General features: G+C 43.4%; 1 protein-coding gene across 5 annotated transcripts in view; it reads right to left on the reverse strand.

The window, feature by feature from the left end:
• DEUP1 (deuterosome assembly protein 1) overlaps positions 1 to 27,240 on the reverse strand; it is a 76,750-nt gene that overhangs the window by 2,775 nt on the left and 46,735 nt on the right. For 2 of the 5 annotated variants that reach the window (XM_038762105.1, XM_038762106.1), the window contains exons 10-12: positions 25,425 to 25,642; positions 15,691 to 15,838; positions 10,085 to 10,459 (exon numbers count right to left, since the gene is read on the reverse strand). In XM_038762105.1, the coding sequence (XP_038618033.1) occupies positions 10,283 to 10,459; positions 15,691 to 15,838; positions 25,425 to 25,642 (543 nt within the window). In that variant the 3' untranslated portion in view covers positions 10,085 to 10,282. Of the gene's footprint in view, positions 1 to 2,948; positions 3,097 to 10,084; positions 10,460 to 15,690; positions 15,839 to 25,424; positions 25,643 to 27,240 lie in introns of those variants that run through there. The other 3 variants (XM_038762103.1, XM_038762102.1, XM_038762104.1) reach the window with 3 other exon arrangements.

Below are 27,240 nucleotides of genomic sequence, written 5' to 3' on the forward strand. Positions count from 1 at the left end.
GCAACACTGTTGTGTTAAAGCAATACGACTGATGGATTGGTAGCCGAGAATCCCCGTGGTTAGAGGTTGGCATGGCTTAATGGCTAAAGCATGGGCCCTGGAGTGAGAAGGGCCTGGGTTCTAATCCCAGCTCTGCAACTTGTCTGTTGTGTGACCTTGGCCAGGTCACTGCGTGGCTCAGTGGAAAGAGCACGGGCTTTGGAGTCAGAGGTCATGGGTTCAAATCCCCGCTCCGCCAACTGTCAGCTGTGTGACCTTGGGCAAGTCACTTCACTTCTCTGGCCTCAGTTACCTCATCTGTAAAATGGGGGTTGACTGTGAGCCCCCCGTGGGACAACCTGATCACTTTGTATGCCCCCAGCGCTTAGAACAGTGCTTTGTACATAGTAAGCACTTAATAAATGCCATTATTATTATTATTATTACCTTGGCCAGGTCACTGCGTGGCTCAGTGGAAAGAGCATGGGCTTTGGAGTCAGAGGTCATGGGTTCAAATCCCCGCTCCGCCAACTGTCAGCTGTGTGACCTTGGGCAAGTCACTTCACTTCTCTGTGCCTCAGTTACCTCATCTGTAAAATGGGGATTAAGACTGTGAGCACCCCGTGGGACAACCTGATCCCTTGTAATCTCCCCAGCGCTTAGAACACAGCTTTGCACATAGTAAGCACTTAATAAATGCCATTATTATTATAACTATTCTCTTTGCCTCACTTTCCTCATTTATAAAATGGGGATTAAGAGTGTGAGCCCCGTGTGGGACAGGGACTGTGTCTAACTTGTATTAACTTGTATCTACCCCAGTACTTAGAACAATGTTTGGCGCATATTAAGTGCTTAACAAGTACCATTATTATTATTGCACTTGGATTCCCAGCAACTCCCGTTGCAACAATGTTCTTCTGCCTCATGGAACACGTGCAGCTTCCCCCCGGGAGTCAAGGTTGTGGGTTCCTCTCGATCCCCGTGAGGAAGAGTGGCAGGTCGGACCCCTCCGAATTCCGACCAGAGAGGGGGCATCCTCCACTGTGCCATCAAAGGTCCGGGCCTGGGTCAGCAGCCGCCAAGCTGGCCTTGCCGCTTTTGATCCAGCCACGCGGCCAATAGCCGGAGTCTTGAGGCTGGCCGGAGGTGGGGGCAGAGCCGAATTCGGCTCTCTGGTTTACCCCTTGTCGGAGACCCTATCTCTTCCAGATGCTCCTCCCCGATTGCTTCGCTCTTCCCTCAGCCTCAGAGAGGCTTCCATAGAATCAAACTCCGAACTCCTTTTGTCTCGCCTTTCTGAGTTTGCTAGCACTTTTCTGATGATGGGATTATTGACCCAGTGCGCACTGAGCGATACCAATCTATACTTTCCCATTCCTTTCTTCCCCTCAGTTCTCTGTGATTAATAGAAGAATGGGAACGTTCCCTGCACTATTGCTGCTGCTGCTGCTGCTGCTGCTGCTGCTGCTGTGCTGGGGCATTGTGGCCCAGTGGAAAGAGCATGAGCCTGGGAACTAAGAGACCTGAGTCCTAGCCCCAGCTCTGCCGCTGGCCTGCTCTGTGACCCTGAGCAAATTACTTAACCTCTCTGGTCCTCAGTTTCCTCATCTATAAAATTGAGATAATTTGCTCCCCCTTCCTCTTGGACTGTCAGACCCAGGTGGGACAGGCCCCGTGTCCGATCTGATTATCTTGTTCCTGTTCAACGCGGAGCACGGGGACATTACAGGTTCATAATAAATATTTTCATCATTATGGTTATGGTAGGTGTCTCCGGTGAGTTCACCAGGAGCTTTGGAAGGGGATGACTGATCCTCCCTTTATTCTGCAGCCACACTGCAGCACTGCACACTGAATCTCTCTCCAGGATGTGGGAAGTAAACTCCCAGTAGCCAATTCACCCCTTCTGGGCAAGTCCCTCTACTCCTCAAACCTACATGGGCATGTCTGCTACCCTGCCGGGACAGGGTAACAAGGTAGTCCTTTGCCAACCTATCCTTGGCACAGTATTAAACCCAGAGATGTGGACAAGATCCTGTACTCAGGTCAATGTACCAATCTCTTTCCAAGTCTCTTCCATTTTCTGTCTAGTAGAGACCCTACAGATGAGTTAACTCAGCTCCAACGATCCTTTGCTCTTGGCACTTTGCAATTCTGCCAACGTACGATCCACCAGACCTGTCTGGACCGTCGCGAGGAGACGAGCCCTCATTTTTCCTTAAAGGATTTTGTGCAGTTCAGCTGGTAGACCATCCCTGCCTATCCTGAGTATTTTTTCATCACTTAAGAATGCAATCGTCTACAACTCTTTCTCTTCTTTCAATTGAGGCGTCTGTATTACCTCTGTGCCCGTCGGGGAGTTGGAAAGGACCCAATCTTCCACATGAGATCAGAATGGAAATAACAATTCATTAATATCTCCGAGAGATGTTGCTCCAGTCTCATTTACCGTTGACGCCTCATCTTCTGCTTAAACTGTGAGCCCCATGCGGGGTCTGCGTCTAACGTGATTAACTCGTACCTACCTCAGTGCTTAGAATAGTGTTTGACATGTAGTAAATGCTTAACAAATACCTTTTTTTTTTTAAAAAAAAGGCTCTTTCTTTGGATCCAATGGAAGATAACATACCAGCCTTTTCCTCTAACTCTTGCAGCTCTTGTTACGATTAGAAGAGAGGAAGGTTGGGAGTTGTTCCACTTAAGACATAATCTTAGACTCCTCTAAAAGAGGGATGCACATCCCCCAACAGGGCAAATGCCTTTTATTACAACAGTTATACACAGTCTTGTGTAGCTCATTCTTTGCCTGGGTTAGGGGGAGTCACCCCGACACCCAAGTGGCTTGCTGGGAAAGTCACCAAACTGGCCAAAATGTCTGATAGAAAGCCACATAAGAAAGCCACAAGCCAGGGTGAACCCAGGACTCAAAGCATACCAAATTGGCTGTTTTCTTGACTGAAACTGAATTTGAAGCAGAAGCCTCTGGGTGGGAAAATGTTTTCAAAAACAGTAATGAGGCTTAAGTGATGATGGAGAGATGAGAAACCATGATGTTTTTACCTCTGGACTCCTGACCACATTAGTTCCTGATTCCCTGGATAAAACCGAGATTATCTGAGATAAAGAGGAAATGAAAGGGATTAGTTGTGATCAAAATAAAATGGAGACGATTCCAAATCAAGATAAGCCCCTCCTGATGTGCGTCAGGAAAAGGATATTCAAATTTGGAAGCCATAAAGAGCAATTCTTTTCTAAATCTCAAAAATAAATATCAGGATGTCCTCTTTCAAATCCCATTTCTCTCAGGCAGAACAGGATGTTTTTCATGTATTCAGTGGTGGACCATTTAACTGTGAAGGGTGCTCAAATCCTGACTGGGTTTGTCAGAGGAAAGAAGATTATGTCCTTCCTCTTGGCCATTTAGCTTCCAGAAAAATCCATTCACCACAAGAAGGGCAGTCAGGAGATGTACATTGCCAAATTGGAGAACACTAGACAAGTCCTGATCAGCTCAACCCCCATAATTAGGTGCTCCTTCCTTCCCCGACCTTCCTTCCCACCTTACAGCCCGCTCCCAAGCTTCCCCATGGATGATCTCCCAGTTTCCACCCCCCGATACCACCTCCTTTCCCTTTGGCACGACAGCTCACAGCCTACCTCCTCAGACAGTTTGTCCAATTAATGCCACCCATTCGCCATCCCACCAACCCAATCCTCAACCCCTTCTTCCCTCCCCTTTCATTGGATTTGTGAAATTTAATGTTGGTATTTATTAAGCACTGAACTAAACAGGTGACTATACAAGACTGGGAACTCCTTGAGAACAGGGCCTATGTAGATTTGTGAAATTTAATTTTGGTGTTTATTAAGCACTGAACTAAACAAGACTGGGAACTCCTTGAGAGCAGGGCCTATGTCTATACTCCAAGCCCTTCATTTTCGGTTGTCCAGAAAATGCTTTGTGATTGGCAGCTTCTCCCGATTTAGGCAAACTGAGTTCATTTTGTAACTGATTCTGTGCTCCATATCTTGCTCCGAGAGGAAAGAATCCTACTAATTCTATCCTGCTCCTTTTAAAGGAAGAAGCAGATGTTTGTTTGTTTCAATAAATCAACTCACGTGATTTATTGAAGATTATTTTCAGAGGTTCCAATATTTAGTTTGCTTATTCGGTTAAAACTCTTGGGTGTAGGAACACCTAACCCTCGGATTTATTACTGGAAAGTGTTCACAATAGCGCATATTATGTTTAAAGTACAAAAGCTTGTTTGGCTGCTCATAACTTTCTCAACTAAAATCCTTGAGGGAGGAGCCTTCCCTTAATTTACCTCAGCTCAAAGGTTTATTGAGGTTTTTTTTTTTTTTAAGCAAAATTTGAACTAAATCAGGCCAGGGTTTGTGAAGATTTTTGCTCCACTTAGATTAAAAAAAATGACAAAAGCAATGAACTTGAAACTTTATGAATAATAATAACAACAATAATAATGATACTTGTTAAGAGCTTGATATGTAATAATAATGATAGTATTTATTAAGTGCTTACTATGTGCAAAGCACTGTTCTAAGTGCTGGGGAGGTTACAAGGTGATCAGGTTGTCCCACGGGGGGCTCACAGTCTTAATCCCCATTTTTACAGATGAGGTAACCGAGGCACAGAGAAGTTAAGTGACGTGCCCAAAGTCACACAGCTGGCAATTGGCAGAGCCTGGATTTGAACCCATGACCTCTGACTCCAAAGCCCGTGCTCTGTGCTAAGCAATGTACTAAGCGCTGGGGTAAATACAAGATAATCAGGTCGGGCACAGTCCCTGTCCCATGTGGGGCTCACAGTCTAGGTAGGAGGGAGGAGGATTTGATCCCCATTTTACAGGAGACTGAGGCATAGTGAAGTGAAGTGAAGAGTACAGTGCTCTGCACACGGTAAGCGCTCAATAAATACGATTGATTGATTGAAGTAAATTGCCCAAGGTCACACAGCAGATGTGTGGCAGATTCGGGTTTAGAACCCAGGTCCTCTGTCTCCCAGGCTCACGCTCTTTCCATTAGGCCAGAACAGCCCTTAACTTGGCAGGGTTAGGGTCACGCTACTAAGTGGGAATATTAGCTATGATGCTTTTCCTTTTGATTATTTTAATCTCCCTAATTCCCAAGGGCACTAGTCAAATAAAAGCCTTCTCTCACAGACAGTCCATTATGTCTCTGGGAAGAGGAAAGGCCAGGAAAAATGGGAACGATGAAGGCATTTCCTTACATTTTCTCCTGTTTCCCTTAGCAGCATCAGACCCCTTTCTTTCAGGAGCATGATGAGAACAGGAGACAAAGAGAGAGAGGGAGGAAGAAGAAAAGACACAGAGAGACAGAGAGGGGAGTAGGGAGAGATAGAGAGGAAGAGAACAGATCCCATCAGAGATACAGACAGACACAGAGAGACCTGGAGACAACTTTTAGACTGTGAGCCCGCTGTTGGGTAGGGACTGTCTCTATATGTTGCCAACTTGTACTTCCCAAGCGCTTAGTACAGTGCTCTGCACACAGTAAGCGCTCAATAAATACGATTGATGATGATGAGACAACAAGAGACATAAACCCCCGCAAAAGATGGAGACACAGCCCCGAGCAGAGACTCAGAAGACAAGGGAAGTATTTGTTCTCCCTGATTCCAATATGCCCACTGTAGCGACGGGCCAAAAGTGAGGATTTCTGAAAATGTCACTGCATACGATTGCCATCCTAGTCCCATTCCAGTAGGAGTTTGGGCAAGTCTGTGCCAGCCCAGTAGTGTGCTGTGTCTGCCACCAGCCCAAAGGCCTCTTTGGCTTCTTTGATTATTTTTTACTTCTTTGGCTATTGTTGCATCACTTGACCGAACTGAAAGTATAACGGAACTCAGTGATGGTGTTCAGCTCTCTATTGCTGATGGATATATTGAGGTGAAGGAGACGATCGATGGTATTTATTGAGTGCTTACTCTGTGCAGAGCACTGTTTTAAGCTCTTGGGAGAGTACAGTGCAAGAGAATCAATCAATCAATCAATCAATCATATTTATTGAGCGCTTACTGTGTGCAGAGCACTGTACTAAGCGCTTGGGAAGTACAAGTCGGCAACACATAGAGACAGTCCCTACCCAATAGCGGGCTCACAGTCTAGAAGGGGGAGACAGAGAACATAACCAAACATACTAACAAAATAAAATAAATAGAATAGATGTGTACAAGTAAGATAAATAAATAGAGTAATAATTAATTAATAATAATTAATTAATGGTCATATTCCCTACCCATAATGAGCTCCCAGTCTGGAGAGTGAGCTTACAGCCCAGATAAATTTTTAATGGTGTTTGTTAAGTGCTTACTATGGGCCAGGCACTGTACTATGCGCAGGAGTAGATACAAGCTGAGCAGGGTGGATGCAGTCCATGTTCCATGTGGGGTTCAATCAGTCAATCAATCAATCAATCAATCAATTGTATTTATTGAGCGCTTACTGTGTGCAGAGCACTGTACTGAGCACTTGGGAAGTACAAGTCGGCAACACATAGAGACAGTCCCTACCCAACAGCAGGCTCACAGTCTAGAAGGGGGAGACAGAGAACAAAACCAAACATACTAACAAAATAAAATAAATAGAATAGATATGTACAAGTAAGCTAAATAAATAAATAGAGTAATATATATGTACAAACATATATACAGATATACAGGTGCTGTGGGGAAGGGAAGGAGGTAAGATGGGGTTCACAGCCTTAATCCCCATTTTACAGATGAGGTAAACCGGGGCCCAGAGAAGTGAAGTGGTCTGCCCCAGGTCACCCAGCAGATGCATGGCGGGGGCAGGATTAGAACCCAGGTCCTTCTGACTCCCAGTCCTGTGCTTCATCCACTAGGCAATACTTCCATCTACGTGGATGTGCCCCATTTTGCTGGGCACCGGCTGTCTGAGAAGACCACCTTGCTCTACCCATCAACTACTTGAGAAGCAGTGTGGCTCCGTGGAAAAGAGCCCGGGCTTTGGAGTCAGAGGTCATGGGTTCAAATCCCGGCTCCGCCACTTGTCAGCTGTGTGACTTTGGGCAAGTCACTTCACTTCTCTGGGCCTCATTCCCTCATCTGTAAAATGGGGATGAGGACTGTGAGCCCCACGTGGGACAACCTGATCACCTTGCATCCCCCCAGCGCTTAGAACGGTGCTTTGCACATAGTAAGCGCTTAATAAATGCCATTAAAAAAAAAACCAAAAACTACCCTGGGTGCCCTGGACGAACTAGTTCTGGGATCAGTCTTGCTTGGATCCAGAATCTCAGCCAACACTTTCAGGACCCCCGTTTTGCTGAATGAACCAGTTTTCCTCAAAAGGAAGCAAAGGATTAATGGTTCAAAAGAATCATGCTTACGGAGTGTTGCAAACAATTATTTTCTCCCATTGGCCAAGAGATAGGGACTATTTTAAGTCAGGTCTTGGTTGGAACGGACAATTCACAACAGATCCCTTTTCATTAAGTGCTTTTCTTTACCTTTGATTAAACTGGTTTATGGGAAGCAAAATGGTATACAGACTTTGGGAGTAGAAACGACCAATACATCTATTTTCTTGTCTGTACTTTTTTAAGCTCACGGCTTGTATGATTTCCTCACTGTTTGTTTTTCTTTTCTCTCAAAATAGTCTCTCTACCCAGAAGAAACAACAGAAATATTTGTGGTTTTTTTTCTTGTGATGTTCAGGTTCAGGAGCCAGCCAGGAAATAAAAAAGTATCTAAGTGTTGCTCATAATGTTATTCTTGTTTTTCCTTAAGAAATTTTACATCAGAATGCAGAGTTAAATACTGAACCGTAATGCTGATGAGAAGCGGCGTGGCTCAGTGGAAAGAGCCCAGGTTTGGGAGTCAGAGGTCATGGGTTCTAATCCCGGCTCTGCCACGTGTCTGCTGTGTGACCTTGGGCAAGTCACTTAACTTCTCTGAGCCTCAGTTACTTCATCTGGAAAATGGGGATTAAGACTGTGAGCCCCACGTGGGACATCCTGATCACCTTGTATCCTCCCCAGCGCTTAGACAGTGCTTTGCACATAGTAAGCGCTTAACAAATGCCATCATTATTATTATTATTATTATCTTCTAGACTGTGAGCCCACTCTCTTCTAGACTGTGAGCCCACAGTTGGGTAGGGACCGTCTCTGTATGTTGCCAACTTGTACTTCCCAAGTGCCTAGTACAGTGCTTTGCACACAGTAAGCGCTCAATAAATACGATTGATTGATTGATTATTATTATTATCTGTAACATGAAAAATCAAAACATGGACATCAGGTAGGCACTGTCACAACCACAACAGAAGCGAGAGTGGCCTAGTGGATAGAGCACGGGCTTGAGAGTCAGAAGGACCAGGGTTCTAGTCCCAGCACTGCCATTTGTCTACTGTGTGTCCTTGGGCAAGTCACTTAACTTCTCTGCGCCTCAGTTATGTCCTTTGTAAAATGGGAATTAAGACTGTGAATGCTGTGTGGGACAGGGACTGTGTCCAACCTGCTTAGATGATTAACTGATTACCCTAGTGCTTAATACATTGCCTGGCACATAGTAAGCGCTTAACAAATGCCATAAAAAAAGCCAACTGAGCCTGCATGGACAGCGGTAGGGTGGGATAGGGTTGGGAAGGGAAGGATGCTTTTTGAGCGTGTGTGGTCTTAAGCTAGGTGCAGACCAAAGCAAGCCTAGCTGTGAAATTGGTACAGAAAACCAGGACCGGAGGCTCAGGGCAGTGAAAGCAGATAAAGAAGACTTAAAGAGGGGGTTCAGAGTAGTTGAGAAGTGGGGCCCAGGGGCCCAAAAAAGGAGGTCCAAAGTAAAAACCAGAAGCAGCGAGAAGCAGCGTGGCTCAGTGGCTCTGTGAGCCCACTGTTGGGTAGGGACTGTCTCTATATGTTGCCAATTTGTACTTCCCAAGCGCTTAGTACAGTGCTCTGCACATAGTAAGCGCTCAATAAATACGATTGATGATGATGATGATGGAACAAGCACGGGCATTGGAGTCAGAGGTCATGGGTTCAAATCTCAGCTCCGCCAACTGTCAGCTGTGCGCCTTTGGGTACGTCACTTTAACTTCTCTGTGCCTCAGCTACCTCATCTGTAAAATGGGGATTAAGACTGTGAGCCCCCCGTGGGACAACCTGATCACCTAGTAACCTCCCCAGTGCTTAGAACAGTGCTTTGCAAATAGTAAGCATTTAATAAATGCCATTATTATTATTATTAAAAATCACTAGGAAGATGGTAGAGAGGGTAGCCAGGAGGGGGTGCAGATTGGTGGACAGAGAAAAGAAACAGCTGAACTCTTGGGGTACTCTCCCACTTTCTGCGGGTTTCAGCTAATATGCTAATAGCTGTCTCCACATCATCATCAATCATATTTATTGAGTGCTTACTGTGTGCAGAGCACTGTATTAAACCACATGTCCTTGTGAGATAGATCAGCAGAGAAGAAATCTTACCATTGCATCATAAACGGTTTTTTTTTCCTGCTCCCCATGCTTTTTCCTTTGAAATAAGGTGAAAAAACGAAAAGCCCTTGGGCTGTGAATATATAGAGACTCTTCATGACCTTTCCAAAAATATTCATCTGGCACTGATCGAGCCAAGGAAAATTCCAGGTCCGGAGATAGTTTAGAAAATGAAAACAGAGTGATGATGGGAATCTACAACCTCAACTTCAGTGTTTCTCACCATGGATATTGAAGTTATAGAAAAGCAATTAATTTTTGTGGCCTTAATAGCATATGTGTTTAAAAATGTGCTCAGACGCAGTAGATGTCCTTCAGTGTTAAGAACAAAGGAGAATATCAGCCTATCACTTCACCCGTAGTTTCTGAAATAATGTGCCATTTTTAAGCACCCAAACAAATAAAACTACATCTCTTTAAAGTCCAAGATGTTCCAATTTCAGGACTACTGAGTAGCACTAAATCCTTTTATACAAAGATTACTCCTGTGACTTAAACTCACTTTACGTCGCTCCTGTGGGAATGGATTTTTACATGACTCAAGTGGAAAGCAGACTGCGTATTTAATTCTGAGATATTCCTTGGGCTGGAAAAAAAGAACCCTCTGTTGGAGTGCATCATGTTTATTTTATAGTAACTCTACAGCAGAACAATTTAGCATGTGAAGGCTGAAACTCAAACAGCTTTATATAAAAAGAAACGTGCTACTTCCCAACTGCCTGTGTACTCAGAAAAACAGAAGGAGACTTCCCAGTTTCGTTAGCTTCAGAAATATTTTGCCACAACGAATAAAGACTTTACATGCTCATACATGTCTAGTTTGTTTTAGCCTGGTGTATTTATTTAGAGTGTGTTCTGTGTGCCTTTGCAGTTCGTCAATGTGCTGATCTAAAAGCTTTTCAAATTCTTTGGCTCGATTCTCTTCCTCCAGAAGGAAATGCTGGGCTGCTGAGGGAGCAGGGGACGACATATCTGGGGGAGACTGAACCAAAAAATTCCACGTCAGTACGGAAAATCAGCCCGCCAGTCAATCGCACTTGTTGAGAACCGACTGTGATGGTAGTTGTTAAGTGCTTACTATGTGTCAAGCACTGTTCTAAGCTCTGGGGTAGATACAATCTAATTAGGTTGGGCACAGTACCTGTCCCACATGGGGCAGATAGTCTTAATCCCATTTTGCAGATGAGGGAACTGAGGCACAGAGAAGTGATGTGACTTGCCTAAGGTCACACAGCAGACAAATGGCAGAGCTGGGATTAGAACTCAGGTCCTTCTAACTCCTAGGCCCATGTTCTATCTATTAGGCCCAGACAACTTCAGAGAGTCCACTGGGCTGGTACGCAAGGAGCTTACAGTCTAGCAGGGGAGACAGGACAGTGGTCTTTTAGGTGACACACTTCTCTCCTGATATTGAGCTTTAATGGAGCCTCCAACTTGGCATTGTACCTCCCCAGTAAATATAGCCTCTTCTCAGGTGAAACCTGGTGGTTTCTGATACTCCACATCATCGGTGCTAAGAACAGTGCTTGGCACATAGTAAGTGCTTAACAAATACCATCATTATTATTATTATTATTAGTCTTAATAGCTCAGCAGTATGCCCTGGGCAGGGAGGCCTGCCTTACAGATTGTGGGGAGAATTCTACATAGGCAGAATGTAATCTTAAATAGAAAAACCTCCCCATTCATCTGTCACTTATCAGCAAATCCAATGAGTCTCATGAAAAAACTGGCATTCCTAAACCACTATTAAGTAGGGACTTAATCAGAGCGCTGTGGGGAAAGTTTAAAGTCTATTAAAGTACTCGCACTTTGCAAAATACTTCAGGAGAGCTCACATGTTCGTGCTCTACGGATGCTTAAGGCTGACTACCACTGGGCATGAACTAAAACCCTGCAGGACCTGGCTTGGTTTAAGATTTCCTGCTTCGTGTGTCTCTTTGGGGGCAATCGATCAATCAATGGTAATGATTGAACACTTAGGAAAGAGCTCTGTACAAAGCACATGTGACTTAGCATTCCTGTTTGGAGGACTAGAGGCTGGGGAAGGGGGTTCTCGTTGCTGCAACTGCGATGAAAAGCCCACTAAATATTACAGGCACCAGTCCCCCTTCTCACTTCCCCACCCCAACAATGGAGAGAAGTTCTTCAAGCCTTTGAGGCCTCGGGGATCAGTCTGCAAAAAATGATCACCCTATCAGACTAAAGATAAAGATCCCATCCTGTCTACAGGATTTTTACCGCCAGGAATATTACATTTTCCAAGATCTTGGCTTGGCTCCTTCCTCTTACAGGTTTCCGGGTTTTCCGCTTCAATTGAACTAAGAACAGAAGCTTGTGAATCATTTGGAAGACGATACGGACTATTGACTGGCTCGATCACATTGTTTGGGTGCTTTTGTATTTCTGTGGTGATTAATTTCTGAAACTCTGGGTTGCTGGATCCCAGCTTGAATCCAGAGAGGATAATTGTCCCCCAGGGTGGAAGAGACCAGACCCTCGAGATGCCTGTTATGCCAGGCTGTGTTAGGCTGGTACAGTGCCATTTTGTGGAAGTTCACCCAATTCCACCTGGTTCTAATACTGGCTCTGCCAACTGTCTTCTGTGGAAGTTTGTACATATTTATTACTCTATTTATTTTACTTGTACATATCTATTCTATTTTATTTTGTTAGTATGTTTGGTTTTGTTCTCTGTCTCCCCCTTTTAGACTGTGAGCCCACTGTTGGGTAGGGACTGTCTCTATATGTTGCCAACTTGTACTTCCCAAGCGCTTAGTACAGTGCTCTGCACACAGTCAGTGCTCAATAAATACGATTGATTGATTAATTGATTGAAATGACCTTAGGCAGGTCACTTAAACTTCTCCTTGCCTCAGTTCCCTCATCTTGCAAAAATGGGGGTTAAGACTGTGAGCCCTGTGTGGGACAGGGACTGTGTCCAACCTGATTATCTTGTATCTACCCCAGAGTTCAGTACCGGGCCTGGCGCATAGTAAGTTGCTTAACAAATACTATGAAAAAAAAGAGCGTAGAGTGTGTCTCTGGGGTGACCAACTGTTCTAGAGGCATTGCACTCCCCTCCTTGGTTCATGTGATCCCAGGTGCCATTACTGAGCCACAGAACTCGGAGGCAGAAGCTGTGGCGGAAGGCGAAAATAAAAATACTGGACATAAAAGTGCTTGGTGCTATATTGGTACCTGACAGGGGACAGACTAGCTGCCTATGCTTTCAAACCCCGTTAAGTTTTCTACATCGACGGTTTTTGAGATCGGAAGATAACTCTTAAATCAGGGGCTGCAGAAAACACCCCTCCCCAACTTGCCCAAGGTTCATTTGCCACAAAATATCCTGCTAATTTTCCCTTCAGAATCGTTGACACCCCTATCGGTTTATGCTTTATTCGGAACTCGGTTCTAAACAAACACGTTTGATTAAATGACAATTTTCAGGCACTGGGAAAATGATTCTTTTCAATGCTTTGGGTGTTTTCAGAATCACGCTGATTTTCCAAATTGATGATTTATTGTGAAGGTAAATGTTAGAACAAGCAAATGCAAGTACTATGCCTTCAGGTCTATATTTGCGTTGGGACTGTTTTTTTTCAGATGTGATTAAAACTATGTATCAGCTGTGACAAAAAATAGACGTTTGGTTCCTTTTAAAAAAGAAGTGATAAAAAATATTTATGGGACTGGCCTCTTTGGTCTGGACAGGATTATAGCTGTGCTCTCGGCAAGTGGACATTTAATGACAGTTTATGTGGAGAATGTGCCTCCACGTATTTGACCAGTTCTATCTATCCATGAGGCCCGGGAAAAGGTTAACCTAGAGTTTGAGGTCCTCTGGTAAGCAAGCCGGATTTGAGCCAGGCTTCCCACTCTGGTTTGGAATTGCTGTTGGTGGCACAAGGAATGCTTCCCTCCCCCACCTTTTTGTCATGGGATTTGTTTAGCACTTACTCTGTCCTAAGCACTGAGGTAATCACAAGCTAATCAGGTTGGACACAGCTCTTGTCTCACTTGGGGCTCACAGTTTTAAATCCCATTTTTCAGATCAGGTAACAGAAGGAACAGAATTTAAGCGACTTGCCCAAGGTCACACAGACAAGTGGTGGAGGCCGGATTAGAACCCTCCTAGGTGCATTCCCTATAGACTAGGCCATGCCGCTTCCTTGGGAGAGTTTCCATCAGGCTGCAAGTTTCCCTGTTGAGAAGATTTTTCCGAGTTCACCCTAAACTTTTCCTTTTTCTTTTTTTCCTATCGTCTCTTCTAGTTGAACTCAGTTTGCTTTCTTCTGGGAGCAAGGTTAAGTGCTAGGAAAGGCATGGAGGGGGTTAAAAAGCTTGATGATTGAAATAATCATGTTTTCTTTTTATAGGACATGTGTCTCCAGAGAAGCTTCGATCTTCTCCCCTGGGGCCGCAGCTTTCCCTTTTGGATAATCGCACCCGGAAAGGAAAATTTGGTAAATATTGATTCTGGCTAAAGCCATGGACTCCAAGACTCATCTTCTGGCTCCAGGATGTTTCTCCGCTCCCCACACCCCCGCCACCCTCCCCAACTTAGATCATCCCATCGGGATCGCCACATCGGATCAACCAATTAATCAATCGATGATACTCACTGAGCACTTACTATGTGCAGAGCACTGTACTAAGTTATTTAAAGAGCACCCTAGAGTTGGTAGACATGATCCCTGCTCACAGGAAGTTTACGGTATATGGGTTAATTCACTTCAGTGCCCGGCAGAATATTCCAAACTGCCAAGAAAATGCAGGACTATTGAATTTTGGTGTGCTCGTTTTGGGGCCAGCCTCTATGGGGCAAATATCAGGAATGCTGGTTATTAGCTTGCCAGGGTACAGCTGGCTGAATTCTGGTTGCTTAGGAGGTGGTCATGGGGGTCTTTTAAGGGTGTATTTAGGTGGTTGTTGGTAATTATGGGGCCCCTTTAGTCACTTCTGGAGGGGGAATGGAGGAGCGATGCATAGAACAATTTCTTATTTACTCATATTCAGGGTTTTGGGTGCTTTCCTTTCTGCCGCAGGGACGAGTTTTGGACATCCTACTGAATAATAATAATGATGGCATTTGTTAAGCGCTTACTATATGCGAAGCACTGTTCTAATCGCTGGAGAAAGAGAAGAGGCACTGGACTAGGGCTCCTTTGAGGTCCTGTCAAATTGGAGCCTCCTCTAACTTTATCGCTTTTGTATTAAACACTTGTATTCCATGGAGAGGTATTGTAAAAGTCACTAAATAATGTATCAAAGACATTTGGAATGTCATAAATATTGCAGGTGGATGTGATACGTTGAGAAATGCTATTCATTTTCTCCTCCACCAGAAAAAAAACCCTTCCCAAACCCAAAAAACACAACACATAAGGGCTAACGTCTGCAGATCTCCCCCTGCCCCCGTTTTGGGAGTAGAATGTAGATGTTTTTCTGGTTTTTTTTTTTACAGAAACAGATCAGTAAATAACAAGGGCAGTTATGGATGAAGAAACAAAATTCCCACTCACAAGAACATGCCCGAAAAATTGGTAAGGAAGAAGTATGAAAGGACCAGGCAGTCAAAGGGGGCTGTGGGAAGATTGCTTTGTCATCATCCCACTAACCCGAGTGATCCCTCATTTGGGTAAAGTTGCTCCTATCTACTGGTCACCTTCTGGGCTAGAGGTGGGATTGGCAGACCCTCAGGCTCTAGTTTCCCCCCCCCCCCAGTCCCTTCCCTCAGCCCTCCCCTGAGTCCCTCAATCCATAGATGTGATCTGTGGAACAAAAGGCTCCAATTGGCAGGGCACTGGCTAGTTCAAGGGCCAAATGTGTCTGATAAAAAAACGGACCTCACTCTACCGGTGGTATTCACTCAGTGCTTACTAGATACCTAAGCACTGTGCCAGGGGCTAGGGTGCATGCAAGATCTTCAGCAGGGACACAATGCTGCTCCCACATGGGGTGCACAATCTACAGAGTAGGGACCTTATCCATATTTTACAGATGGGGAAAAGGGTGCAGAGAGGTTAAGTGACCTTTACCCTAGGTCCTCTCCAGCAGGCAGGGTTGGGGTACCTGAAAGTCCCTTCAGGCAGCACTTTGATTTTCCTGCTGGAGGCGGCCAGGGATCCCATCACTGAATTTCACCCTGCTTTTAAGTGGGAAAGTTGGGGAAGTTGAGCGAGGGAGGAGACAAAATCACCCACTCACCTTGGAAAAGATTTCATTTTCCCTGAAGGAAGGGCTTTCTCTGCCAGGCCCGGCTTTGACAGGAAGCAGCCTGCTGTGCTGGAAAGGAAACATCTTGTGGGGCGATGGCGAGTCTCTTCCTCTGCTTGGTTCATCTTCTGGGTTGGGCCTATGGGAGAAGGAAATGCTGTCACCACCAGGGATTTCCCCTTTTGGACTGGGAAGCCCTCACCAGCCTGGCTCCAAAGACTCCAGCTCCTCATTGCTAAACTGGGGATGGGAGAGAGTCCCCCAAGATCTGAAGGAAGAGAAGCAGGGGTGGAAGACCTGTCCTCTCCTCCCCTTCCCATGCCCCTAAACCCCCTAGTCGGTGAAGGAGCAGACCTGGGCACAGCCACACAAGCTGTGGATGCTGGATGTGCTAATGGGCCCATTAGCATTAATAATAGTAATAATAATAATAATGCAATTTGTTAAGCGCTTACTATGTGCCCGGCACTGTTCTCAGCCCCGGGGTAGATACAAGGTCATCAGGGTGTCCCATGTGGGGCTCAAAGTCTTCATCCCCATTTTACAGATGAGGTAACTGAGGCACAGAGAAGTGAAGTGACTTGCCCAAAGTCACACAGCTGACAAGCAGCGGAGCCGGGATTAAAACCCACGATCTCTAACTCCCAAGCCCGGCTCTTCCCACTGAGCCACGCTGCTTCTCAGGAGATTAGCGATGGTTAATGAGGGGGTTGTCCGGGGCATCCTGTGTTCTCAGAATGATCAGTTCCTGCTGGACTGGGAGAGGAGGCATGGGAGGAGCCAGAATGGGCAACCTTACTGGGTGCCACTCAGCCAGGGAGAGGGTGCCCATGTTGTCATATGAAAGATGGGGACCCCACAAGGTTCATTAACCCACAACCCAAAGGGGGATCAACATGGCCCTGCTGCTTTCTATGTGATAATACCACACCATGATGGTAAAGGCTGCATTCTCTCCTTGGGGAAGCACATCTTCATAATGCCTTATGGGAAACAAATGCGGCAATTACAAAGTACTAAACATGTATTCCTCCATTCTGTACATTTGGAAACTTAATTCCAGCAGGAACAATGAGATTCTTCTTAGAATCTACAATTTGAGGAGGATATAATGTATCCCCCCATATTAATATTTTCCTTTCTAGCTACTCACAAAAGCCAACATTTTCATCATCACAGAGCTACGGAATTTAACTTTTGGAGGCGAGCCTAGTCGCTCTGTTTGGCTTTTCGGTATTTTCCTTTTGTACCCGTTTGAGTTGTCATTCAAGACTCTGCTACCCATTCAATAAAGACCGCTGCTCTTGGTAGTCCTCTATTAGATCCACTCTTTCCAGAAGCATGCGCAATCTGGTTGACATCTTTAACCTAACCGCCTTCCAAATCTCGATATGTTATCTTCCTGATTCTCAGAGAACAGTTTTGTCTCACCACGTCAAGGCTGTTTTAACAGGAAGGGTCATCGACGTGAGCCCCGATGATCATCAGGGGTCTTGGCTGTGGTCATTCCCAAAGGGTCACTCTCCCTCCGCCCACTGCCACCTCCTGTATCCACCGCCTCCTCCTGCTTCCTCTCCTTGCTTCTACCTTCTCTGAAACTGCTGCTCCTGGCTAAAAAGATCCCTGGTCTTTGGGGAGCAGAGGATTTGGGGGTGATGAGAGGGGAAGGATAAGAATGTGAGCTTTTTTTCCCAGCTGTGGGCCCAGCACAGTCTTAATCGGCCCCTAAGCCACATCTGCCTACATTTTGGGTGAAGGGCACGGTGACTATTAGTGCCTAAATATAGAAAGCCGGGCTGAATAGTAAACACTCAGAAAGTCCCATTTTAACACTCTGACCTTTGGACAACTAATGCACTCTAAAAGCCTGCATTAGAGGCCTTCGTGATAACAGCCAGGAGGGTCTGTTCTTTTCTAGCAGCTACTCCCTTTTCGTTCAAAGCCCCGGCCACGCTGTGTTGCTACGGATAAAGCAAATGCCTTTTTGAACAGCTATTTCTCCGACAACTGTTCAGATCTAATCAAACTAGTCAAAGACCTTGGAAACAGGTAAAAAAAAACCACTTGCTTTTACCGGTGTTTCAAATCCCCAGTAAGTGTCAATTGGCCATTCACTAAGCTTTTAGAGGTAATTTAGCACAGTTGGTATATTGGGCGATTATTTTCTGCCTTAACAAAAGAGCATATTTATATGTGTGCTTCTTTTTTATTATGCAAACATTTTCAAATCTCTGCCTGCAAATAGCAGTAACAGTTAAGCGAGGCATCTGTAAATTACTACATAAAAAACCTAACACAACATGTTTTCCATTTTTGCCTATCCAGAAATTTATCTTTTTTTACCCATTCTACAAAACCGTAATTACCATGGAAACAGAACAGCAAATTAAACTGAAATAACATGGTTTTATGATGCACACAAATAAGACAAAACACTCCCCACAATTCAAGTAAAATCACAACAATTGTATGGCACATCTGCCTATAATCTCTAGCTGAATCTTTTAATTGGAATTACGAAGTGATCACTGGATTTTATACACTTGCCTTCTTTCCACTACAAACTCAGAGAGATGAGAAGACTTAAGGGAAAGGAGAAATCAATTAATCCATCAATGGTAGTTATTGAGTGCGTACTGTGTGCAGAACACTGCACTAAGCACTTGGAAGAGTACAATATAACAGAGTTGGAAGACGTGTTCTCGGCCCATGATGAACTTACAGTTTAGATAAATGTAGATTTTGCAAAATAAAATGAATTCTTAACTTTTAAACCACCGCATTACAAACAGAACTACAATAGTTATTCAGATTCATTCATTATAATGAATAAAATGGCACATACATCTGGGTAAAGGCCACATCCCACAAAAATGGGCACAAGAGGGTTTCAACTCTATGTTGACAAGATCATCATTGCCCATTCCTTTTTCAAATGCAGAAGTCCTTAACCTCCCGATATCCAGACATCGGTCCCCAGTTGTCTTAGATGTGACTTATTTGGGTTGCTTTTCGTTTTTGTTTTGGGGTTTTTTTGGTCGGTGTCAAAATAAAATACTGCAAAAAATACGGAGAGCTTAAGGATACCACCCGTGGTTCTGCAAAATGTCCTTTTGGCAGGTGGTTTTCGACTGTTGGAGTTTCTGCTCTACATTTGCCATCAAGTTTCAGTGGGGGCACATGGTATTGCTTATTCATGATTTAAACAGTGTTCTCACTGGGCGGGGTGTATGTAGCACACCGAGAAATGCATGTTGCTCACCTCAGCCAGCAGCAGATGCGCAACTAGAACCCAGGTCTCCCTGATTTCCAGAAGCCGGGCACTTCCCATTAGACCAGCAACAGAGCGAGCAATTAGTAAGCGCTCTGCACACAGTAAGTCCTCAATAAATAGCATCGACTGATTGATGTGCACCAATAGCTACTGGTTGACTGAATAGCATTCTCATTTCTCAAGCTGTTACTTGCACCTCTTCCACTTTTCTGACTCCCCAGTTTGGCACAAAACCAATATAATTCTGGATTTTGCCTCCTTTAAAATCTCACTAGAGCAATTGCAGTCTTCAGTACAGAATGATGGGGTGTTCATGGAAACCTGCAAGACTCTGGTTGCTTGGGCTCTGTTGATGTCTGCTCTCATACTGTGGGGAGGTGAGAGATTAATCAGGGAAGGCCTCCTGGAGGAGGCATGATTTCAGAACTCTGAAGTTGGGGAGAGCAGTGGTCTGCCAGAAGTGAAGGGGGAAGGAGATCCAGACAGGAGGGAGGGTGTGAACACGACCATAAGTGAGCTCGGGTGGCTTATTAGCAAAGCTAGGATAAGTCGAAGGGAGACAGGTAGCTGAGGAAATGCCTTAAAGTCAATGGTCAGGAGTTTCTGCTTGATGTGGAGAGGAATGAGTAATCATTGGAGGGGTTCTGAACAGAGGGGAGACAAGTGCAGAGAGATGATTTAGAAAAACAATTCAGGCAGCAGTGAAATACAGACTGGGGAAGTATGCCTTCTCACTCAATTACCTTCCACAAACAACCAAATTCCGCACTACTCTTATTTTGAAGAATAATGATCCCCACTGAGCCCTTTTTTATTCAACGATCTGACCCCATTTGGAATAATGACTGTCGAGGTGGATTCGGAGATGCCAACTTTCAAAGATTAATTCAGGAAAAAAAAATGTTCAAGTTTGACTAGTCAGATGAATTCAAAAGAAAGACACCACACCCTGCAGTGTGTCTAGAAAGGGCTGTGGAAACCAGACAAGGAAATTCCGACAGTAATTACACCCCTGTGTTCAGTACGCTAGCAAATGTCATTGTGGTAAACCTAGGAATGCACTAAGGCATTCCCTGGTTCCGGAAACTGAAAATCTATTAAATGAGAATAGATCCAAAGTAATCTGTAAAATTATTATTTTTTTGCATATTTCATTTTGGCCTCAAGTTATCCTAAAGTGCTTAACAAGTGAAAATAACTAACAGCGAGTGTAGGCACACCAGTGTTTCAAACAATAAAACATCAAAAATTGATTTAAAAAATTACATCACGCCCAAAGAGTGGATCAGGGATTATTTAATATTATATAAACGTCCCTAGATTTAAAAAAAAGCAGTGAGTGCTTAGCACTTGGGACAACAGCCTCTCAAACCTCCTTAGAATGTTTTATTAATAAGACATTTGGTTAAAGGCTAAATTCCTTCCCTCACAAGAAGGTTTAAAGAAGCCAGTGATGAAGAAAAGGCTGTATTTACATCAGCGTTTTTCTCCCTTCTCTGTTTATTAGGGATGTCTGGCTTTTAATACTAAATCTAAATGAGATAAAGGAAGGGGGAACATAGATTCCTTTTTCACAGGCGAAAATGATTTCAGGGACATAGCTACAATATAGTTTTCTGCTGGAGAGTTCAGAATGTCCTTGTATCGCAACCATTTTCCCTTTAAAACAGGGGCTTTTACACGGTAATAATTTATTCAGTATATTTGAAAATGCTGTTTCTTTTTAAAATCAGGTCACTGAAGAACACTGAAATCAGACAAGGCATTAAAACAGATTTAATGAAACTTCTGACAAACGAAACTGGCAGACCACAAAGCTCTGAGGCAGGGATTGTAGTTCAAACTGCTTATTAAGATAATCTCCTGCTGAGCATTTTACCTCTCCTGTTGGTCTCTATAGCCCCCACTGTCTCGTTTCAGGAGGCAGTCTTAACTCAATCTCTACTGCATGGCAAAGAGGAAAGAACAATCCAGACAGCAAAAATGAAAGGGGGTTTGGGGTTAGTTGTTTTTTCCCTCTCCAGGACACAATAGCAATCATTTTCTTTTAAGTAACTAGTCTTTGTAGAGTATTTATGCTGTAGTTTTCAACTGAGATTCTTAAAGCCATTAAAAAACAAGTATCATTTTAATTTTATAAATGGACAAATCGTCGTACCACCGCACAATGCTTTGCCCACTGTAGGCTTTGAATGCCACTGGCAAATGATGGGATTCAAGGTTTTCCACTGGCTGTCTCCCACTGACCTCTCTGCTCTCTTCTCCCGCTACACCCCTGCTCACACTCTTCATACTTCCCTAAGCTAACCTTGCACGTGACTCTCCCACCTCCAACCCATCAATCATGCCTGGAGCTTCCTTCCCTCTGAAATTCACCAAATCCACCAATCGAACATCCCAAACTTCCTAAATAGTCATCTTCTCTAAGAGACATTCCTTGAGTAATCTCTGTCTTCCTGGTCATTCTGCCCCATCCGTCTCCTTAAATACTTGCGTCCATCTGTTTATTCTTCATTCATTTATTTGCTTGATTTTCTATCGTGCGGATCCATGCTCTGAACTATTTTCCTATTAAAATGTTTGGCATCCGCTTGTCTTCCCCATTAGGTTTTAAGCTCTTTGAAGGCAGGGACAGAGTGTTTTACTTCCCTGTATTTGCCCAAGGTCTTATGTTCAGTAGCCGCCCACAGTAGGGCTTTGATGAATGTACCTGATGATGATGAAGATAAAGATTAAATGAATCACTTCTAGAAAAAAAACCCATACCCAGATTTTCCTCATCTCAACCACCAGAAGATAGTCTGTTTATAAAAGCATACTTTATATGAGTCTATGTGTACATATGTATATGTTTATATATTATATATGCATTTATAATATGCCCTGCACTTTCTAAGATGATGCCACAGACATTCAAATCCTACTCTAGGAACCAAATGTTCTATTGAAAAACAAGTATGCTAGTCAATCATATATTTTTTGAGGATCGCCGACAAAGTGAAAAGATTGATCTTTTCAGCACTTAAGAAAATCAGACAAAAATGGAAAAAAAAGTGCTTCACTTGCTTAGAGCCAGTCAATTCCCAGGTATATCTTCAAATTGCTCTTTCTCCCCCAGATATCCCCACCTGTTACTTGCTCTCATCAAATACCATTCTGTTTCTGATTATTCTTCCACTTTCTGAGGTTTTTCAGAATTTAATTTGTGGGTGTTATTTTTAAGCCTCTGGAACCTCCCCTAAAGAGCTAAAATGCCCTCAAAATGCACTAGTTTTATCATCTTATTTTCTCTGAATTGTAAGCCAATGAGAGTCTAGTCAGTGCACTTACTTGGAAAGCACTGATACGATGATCAGGAAAGTAATCGGAAAGCTACATTCGCATCTGAATGCCATTTTATACCTGGCATTTAGAATATTTAATTATGTTATTAAGTGCCATATCCAGGAGGAAATCTCCCTAGCTTTCTGAACCAAGTATGCTGAAGGTACTAATCTGGAGTTAGGATGGGATCAATTGCGGCCGGTGGCCCATATCTCTTTCAGTGCCTAGTCCTCTGATGTTGACTTATAACAACCCCAAACCCAACCAACCCTCTTTCTCACTGACCTAGCAGGATTTAGGTGTAGTCAGGTGAGATTCCACACTGGAACCAAAGATCACAAATCTATGGGTATCACTATAAAGCTTCCAATTATATTTTCCACAAAAATCTTCCCTAAGAACAGATTTCTCTCTCTGTAGATGAAAATTTGAACACTTTCCCCCAGATGTACGCAAACTGTATTTTTAAATTTCTCTTGTAGAAAACAAAGGTTAATTCATGAAAGCTAGTCCTTTTCCCAGAATTTGAAACCTATATTAACATCTTTGTGTAAATTAATAGAGAAGTAGCATGACATAGTGGGTTGAGCATGGGTCATGAGTTCTAATCCTGGCCCTGCCACTTGTCTGCCAAGTGACTTTGGGCAAGTCACTTTACTTCTCTGTGCCTCAGTTCCCTTATCTCTGCACACAGTTAGTGCTCAATAAATACAATTGGTTGATTGATTAAACCACTCCAGTTGTGTGGGGAGCAACTAGACTCTTGACTGAAAACTCGTTGTGGACAAGGAATGTGTCTGTTTATTGTTGTATTGTACTCTCCCAAGCACTTAGTAAGTGCTCAATAAATACAACTGGATGAATGAACTCTGGCATCCATCTGCCAGGGCTGAGGGGGCCTGGGGAGCTGGAGGCCACCCTGGTAAGGAGAAAGGGAAAAACAATCAACCAACTACATTCATTGTTACTATTCTGAGAAAGAAGGAAGTCACTTGATGGCTTTAGAGGAAGTAGGTGATGGACAAAATCTTGAATTCCTACAGCATCAAGCCAAATGCAATAAAGCCGCTGCAGATAGTAATGTTTAATGCTCTGTTTAATATTTCATTTCCTTATTCGGCATGTTGACCCAGAAATGGTAAATGAGGTGATCTATATGAAAGACACCCGGAACAGCAAAGATGCTAATAAAATGCCTGTAGAACCACTTGAAAAGCTGGTACCAGCCGAGCTTAAAGCATCCACATGAAGCTTTGTGTTTACTAAATTGAGTCATCTCTTTAATAATGTTTTTTAATGATAAGCTTACTTTTTTCTGAATTTGAATTCATGCTGGCTTTATTGATAGTAATGCCAATGCTACTGAGAAAACAGCTTTCAAAAAATCTCTCTGTATAGATGGAGTTAACAGAAATAAAGCAAGAATTTCGATTAGAAAGTAAATGCTCAGAAATTAAACAGGAAGAATATAAAGGTCTGTGGAGGATACAACAAATGACCAAGCTATGACATATGACTGTATGCTCTTTGTGGGCAGGGAACCTAGCTACATTCTCCCAGCCACTTAGTACAGTGCTTACAGTGTTTACACAGTAAGCACTCAAAAAATACCACTTACTGATCAATTGATCTGAATTTGCCAGAAAAGATTCACTGTTGCTTTGAGCTTGAATGATTTCTTTGGTGTGAGGGTTTTTCAGAGTTTTCTAGAAAATTCCTCCTGGCTAGGTAGTTATCCTTCCTTCCCTTTTAAAAATATTACAAAGTTGTTGGGTCATATTAACTTTTATAGGTCTGCTATAATTGATAATATGCATTTCTGATAGGAACAAAATAACCTAATCATTCTGTTTTACTTATTGGCACAGAAACTACTTTCTCACTAAACATTTTCATTTTGAATTAATACTAAATGAAATGAATAATAATGATTATGATAATAGATGGTGAGCATCTTCCTCTTGTAGGGTGGAAAGGGAATGCGTGTGTTATATTATTATGCTCTATTTTCCCAAGTGCTTAATACATTGCTCTGCACACAGAAAGCACTCAATAAATGCAATTGGTTGATTAAATATGCTCACCAGCTGTTCTTCAGCTCCACTGAGGACGGAACGAAAAGAAATGGGTCTACATTACAGATTAAGATTAGGAGAGAAAAGAGAATAAATATCCCAATAGCAAGGGCTGCCAAGACTTGAAATGAGATTCCAATTATGTGACAGAATCTCCTTCCCTGCTGCAGGTTTTTTAGAAAAGGAGAGAATTCTTTCACACCGATGGATAAAGTGCATTCTGGTTTACAGGCAGGCATTGCACAAGATTGAGAAGTTCTTTCCAGCTCTCTGAGGCTATGCACCAAATGGTCTACTTTCATAGGCTCTATAGCCAGGAAATGGGGATGGGATAGCTATGTGAACAACCAAGCTACTGCTTTTTACCAACATTTCTGACGTTTACAGTATTTGTACTTTCAGATTGTATTTATTTTGCAGTGATCCAATATTAGCAATGTATTTACTGTAGGCCTCTGAGCCTTCCCCTCCTCCCCACTTTATGAAGAGCTCCCACTTTATGAAGAATGAATGGGTATCACCTTCAGGAACATCTCCTATTCTGCCTTCTGATATTCCTAAAAATAAGAGAAGCAGCATGGCCTAGTGGATAGAGCATGGGCCTGGAGTCAGAGGGACCTGAATTCTAATCCCGGCTCTGCTGTGTGACCTTGGACACATCACTTAACTTCTCTGGGCTTCAGTTCCCTCATCTGTAAAATGGGGATTTAGACTGTGAGGCCCATGTGGGACAAGGACTGTGCCCAACCTGATTAGCTTGTATCTATCCTAGTGCTTAGCACATAATAAGCGCTTAACAAATGCCATAAAAAATTTAAAAAGTAAAAAAAAAGATTGTATACTTAGAACTTTTTTCATTTTGATGGTATATTTTAAGTGCTTAGTATATGCATTAGACTATGTCTCTATTACTAACATTATTTTAGCACAAAATAAAAATATCAGAGAAAATGAAGTCAAAGCCATTCATGAAATTCTTTCCAAGTAAATCGCTTAAAGAAGAGGCAATGATTGTGAAAAGGTGTGTGTTCTTTTGCAACTGAAACACGTACCTGTCTTCATTTGCTATTATCTTTATTTGGTTTTGGTTGGTGCGTTTCACTGTGTCTTCCTGTGTTTCTGGGTCAATCCATTCTGATCGCCTGTCTTCCTGAAGCTTAGCAAGGCTTCTTCGTAGCATTCGGTTCTCGTATTCCAATTTGTTAATAGTTGTTATGTATAGTGCCTGTTCCGTGTTACTCGTGTTCATGTTCTGTGTAGAAAAAGCAGACCGTAATTGGATGAATCATGCCTAATAAGCAACGCACAATTTCTGATGAATCGGTCAGGCATGTTGGAAGATAACTGTCCGCCTGCAATGGGCACATGGCCTGTATTACTCTGACCTCGTCTGCAGGAGGAGAGGTGTTAATTGGTTTTGTAAGTCTCAACACGCGTGCGAGAGGAAACACGTGAAGCTACCTTAAAGGCTGTTGCCATCTCCGGTTGAAGTAGAGTGAGCCCCAAATATAGTCCCCAAACCCCTGAGGAATGGGCGTTGGGCTTTCATTAGCCATCATCCTTCCACGGCCTTTTCTGTAGGGCTAGTGGGAGGTCACTCTGCCTGGCAGAAATGGCATTTTCCAACCTTAGCCATCACTATCCTTATCCCTACCTGACTGCCATACAGGGAGACGTACTCTCTGCTAAGGACAGAGATGGTGAAGATGATGAATGCCAATATCCCTTCCTTGCTGCCATCTTCCAAAGAGGTTGACACTGTCTCCTTCATACTTGGCATGTCATGTGGCTGACTTCAGGATTTCTACACACCATTAGGGCTCAATACCTGCTGTTAATGTCCTCTGAGCTCTCTCACTCAGTCATGCATACAGAACACTATACTAAGCACTTGGGAGAGTACGCTATTACAATAAACAGACACGATCCCTGCCCGTAATGAGCTTACTGCATCTAAAGCAGATGTGGCTGGTCAGAATTTGGGATGGTGTTTTGTTGGTGGTTTTTTTTAGAAGCAGCATGGCATAGTGGATAGAGAATGGGCCTGGGATTCAGATAGTCATGGGTTCTAATCCCGGCTCTCCAACTTGTCTGCTGTGTGACCGTGGGCAAGTCACTTTGCTTCTCTGGGCCTTAGTTACCGCATCTGTAAAATGGGGAATGAGACTGTGAGCCCTCACTCTGTCCAACCTGATTTGCTCGTATCCACCCCAACAATTAGTTCCCGGCACGTAGTAAGTGCTGGACAAGTACCACAGTTATTATTATTATTATTGGCAAGCCCCACCTGCTGGAATTAGCCATTCCAACAAATAAAAAGGTTCTCCTGCTCTCCTGTTCTCCATGTTTGAAATGTGCAGGAGAAACCAAAATGAGTTTCAGCAGCAGCATGAAGGATTATACTATATTTTTCTCAGAGTGATGGGTATGGAACACCGGGATGGGTGACCAAGGGAGAGCAGGAAATTTTCTTCTTTATTACGATAAATTCTTCTCTTTCTGAGTCGGGTTAGGAAAGATTTGGTGTGGATGGCTTACAAGATTTTTTCCAATGCCATGGAATATCTAGGTGTACATAGCTGCTGGTTTTCACAGCAGCCTTATTTTAACACAACAGCTTGTTGTGTATAGAGGATTCTCATTTTATTCAAGTTCCAGGCTGCCGTGAGACACAGCCCTTGGGAATGGGAATGTTTAACGGAACAGATTGGGGGTCAAGATGAAGATAAGGAATATGCATTTTTTAGAAATATTTAAATTGAAGTCTTGGCTTGCATCCTGAGAAGACACAGTTTTATGATTTGCCAGCTTGTGGTCAGCAAGAAGCCAAATCAATCAATCAATGGTTTTTTTTTTTTGATCACTTAG

The sequence above is a fragment of the Tachyglossus aculeatus genome, chromosome 20 (assembly GCF_015852505.1).
Source record: "Tachyglossus aculeatus isolate mTacAcu1 chromosome 20, mTacAcu1.pri, whole genome shotgun sequence".
NCBI classification, from domain to species: Eukaryota; Metazoa; Chordata; class Mammalia; order Monotremata; family Tachyglossidae; genus Tachyglossus; species Tachyglossus aculeatus.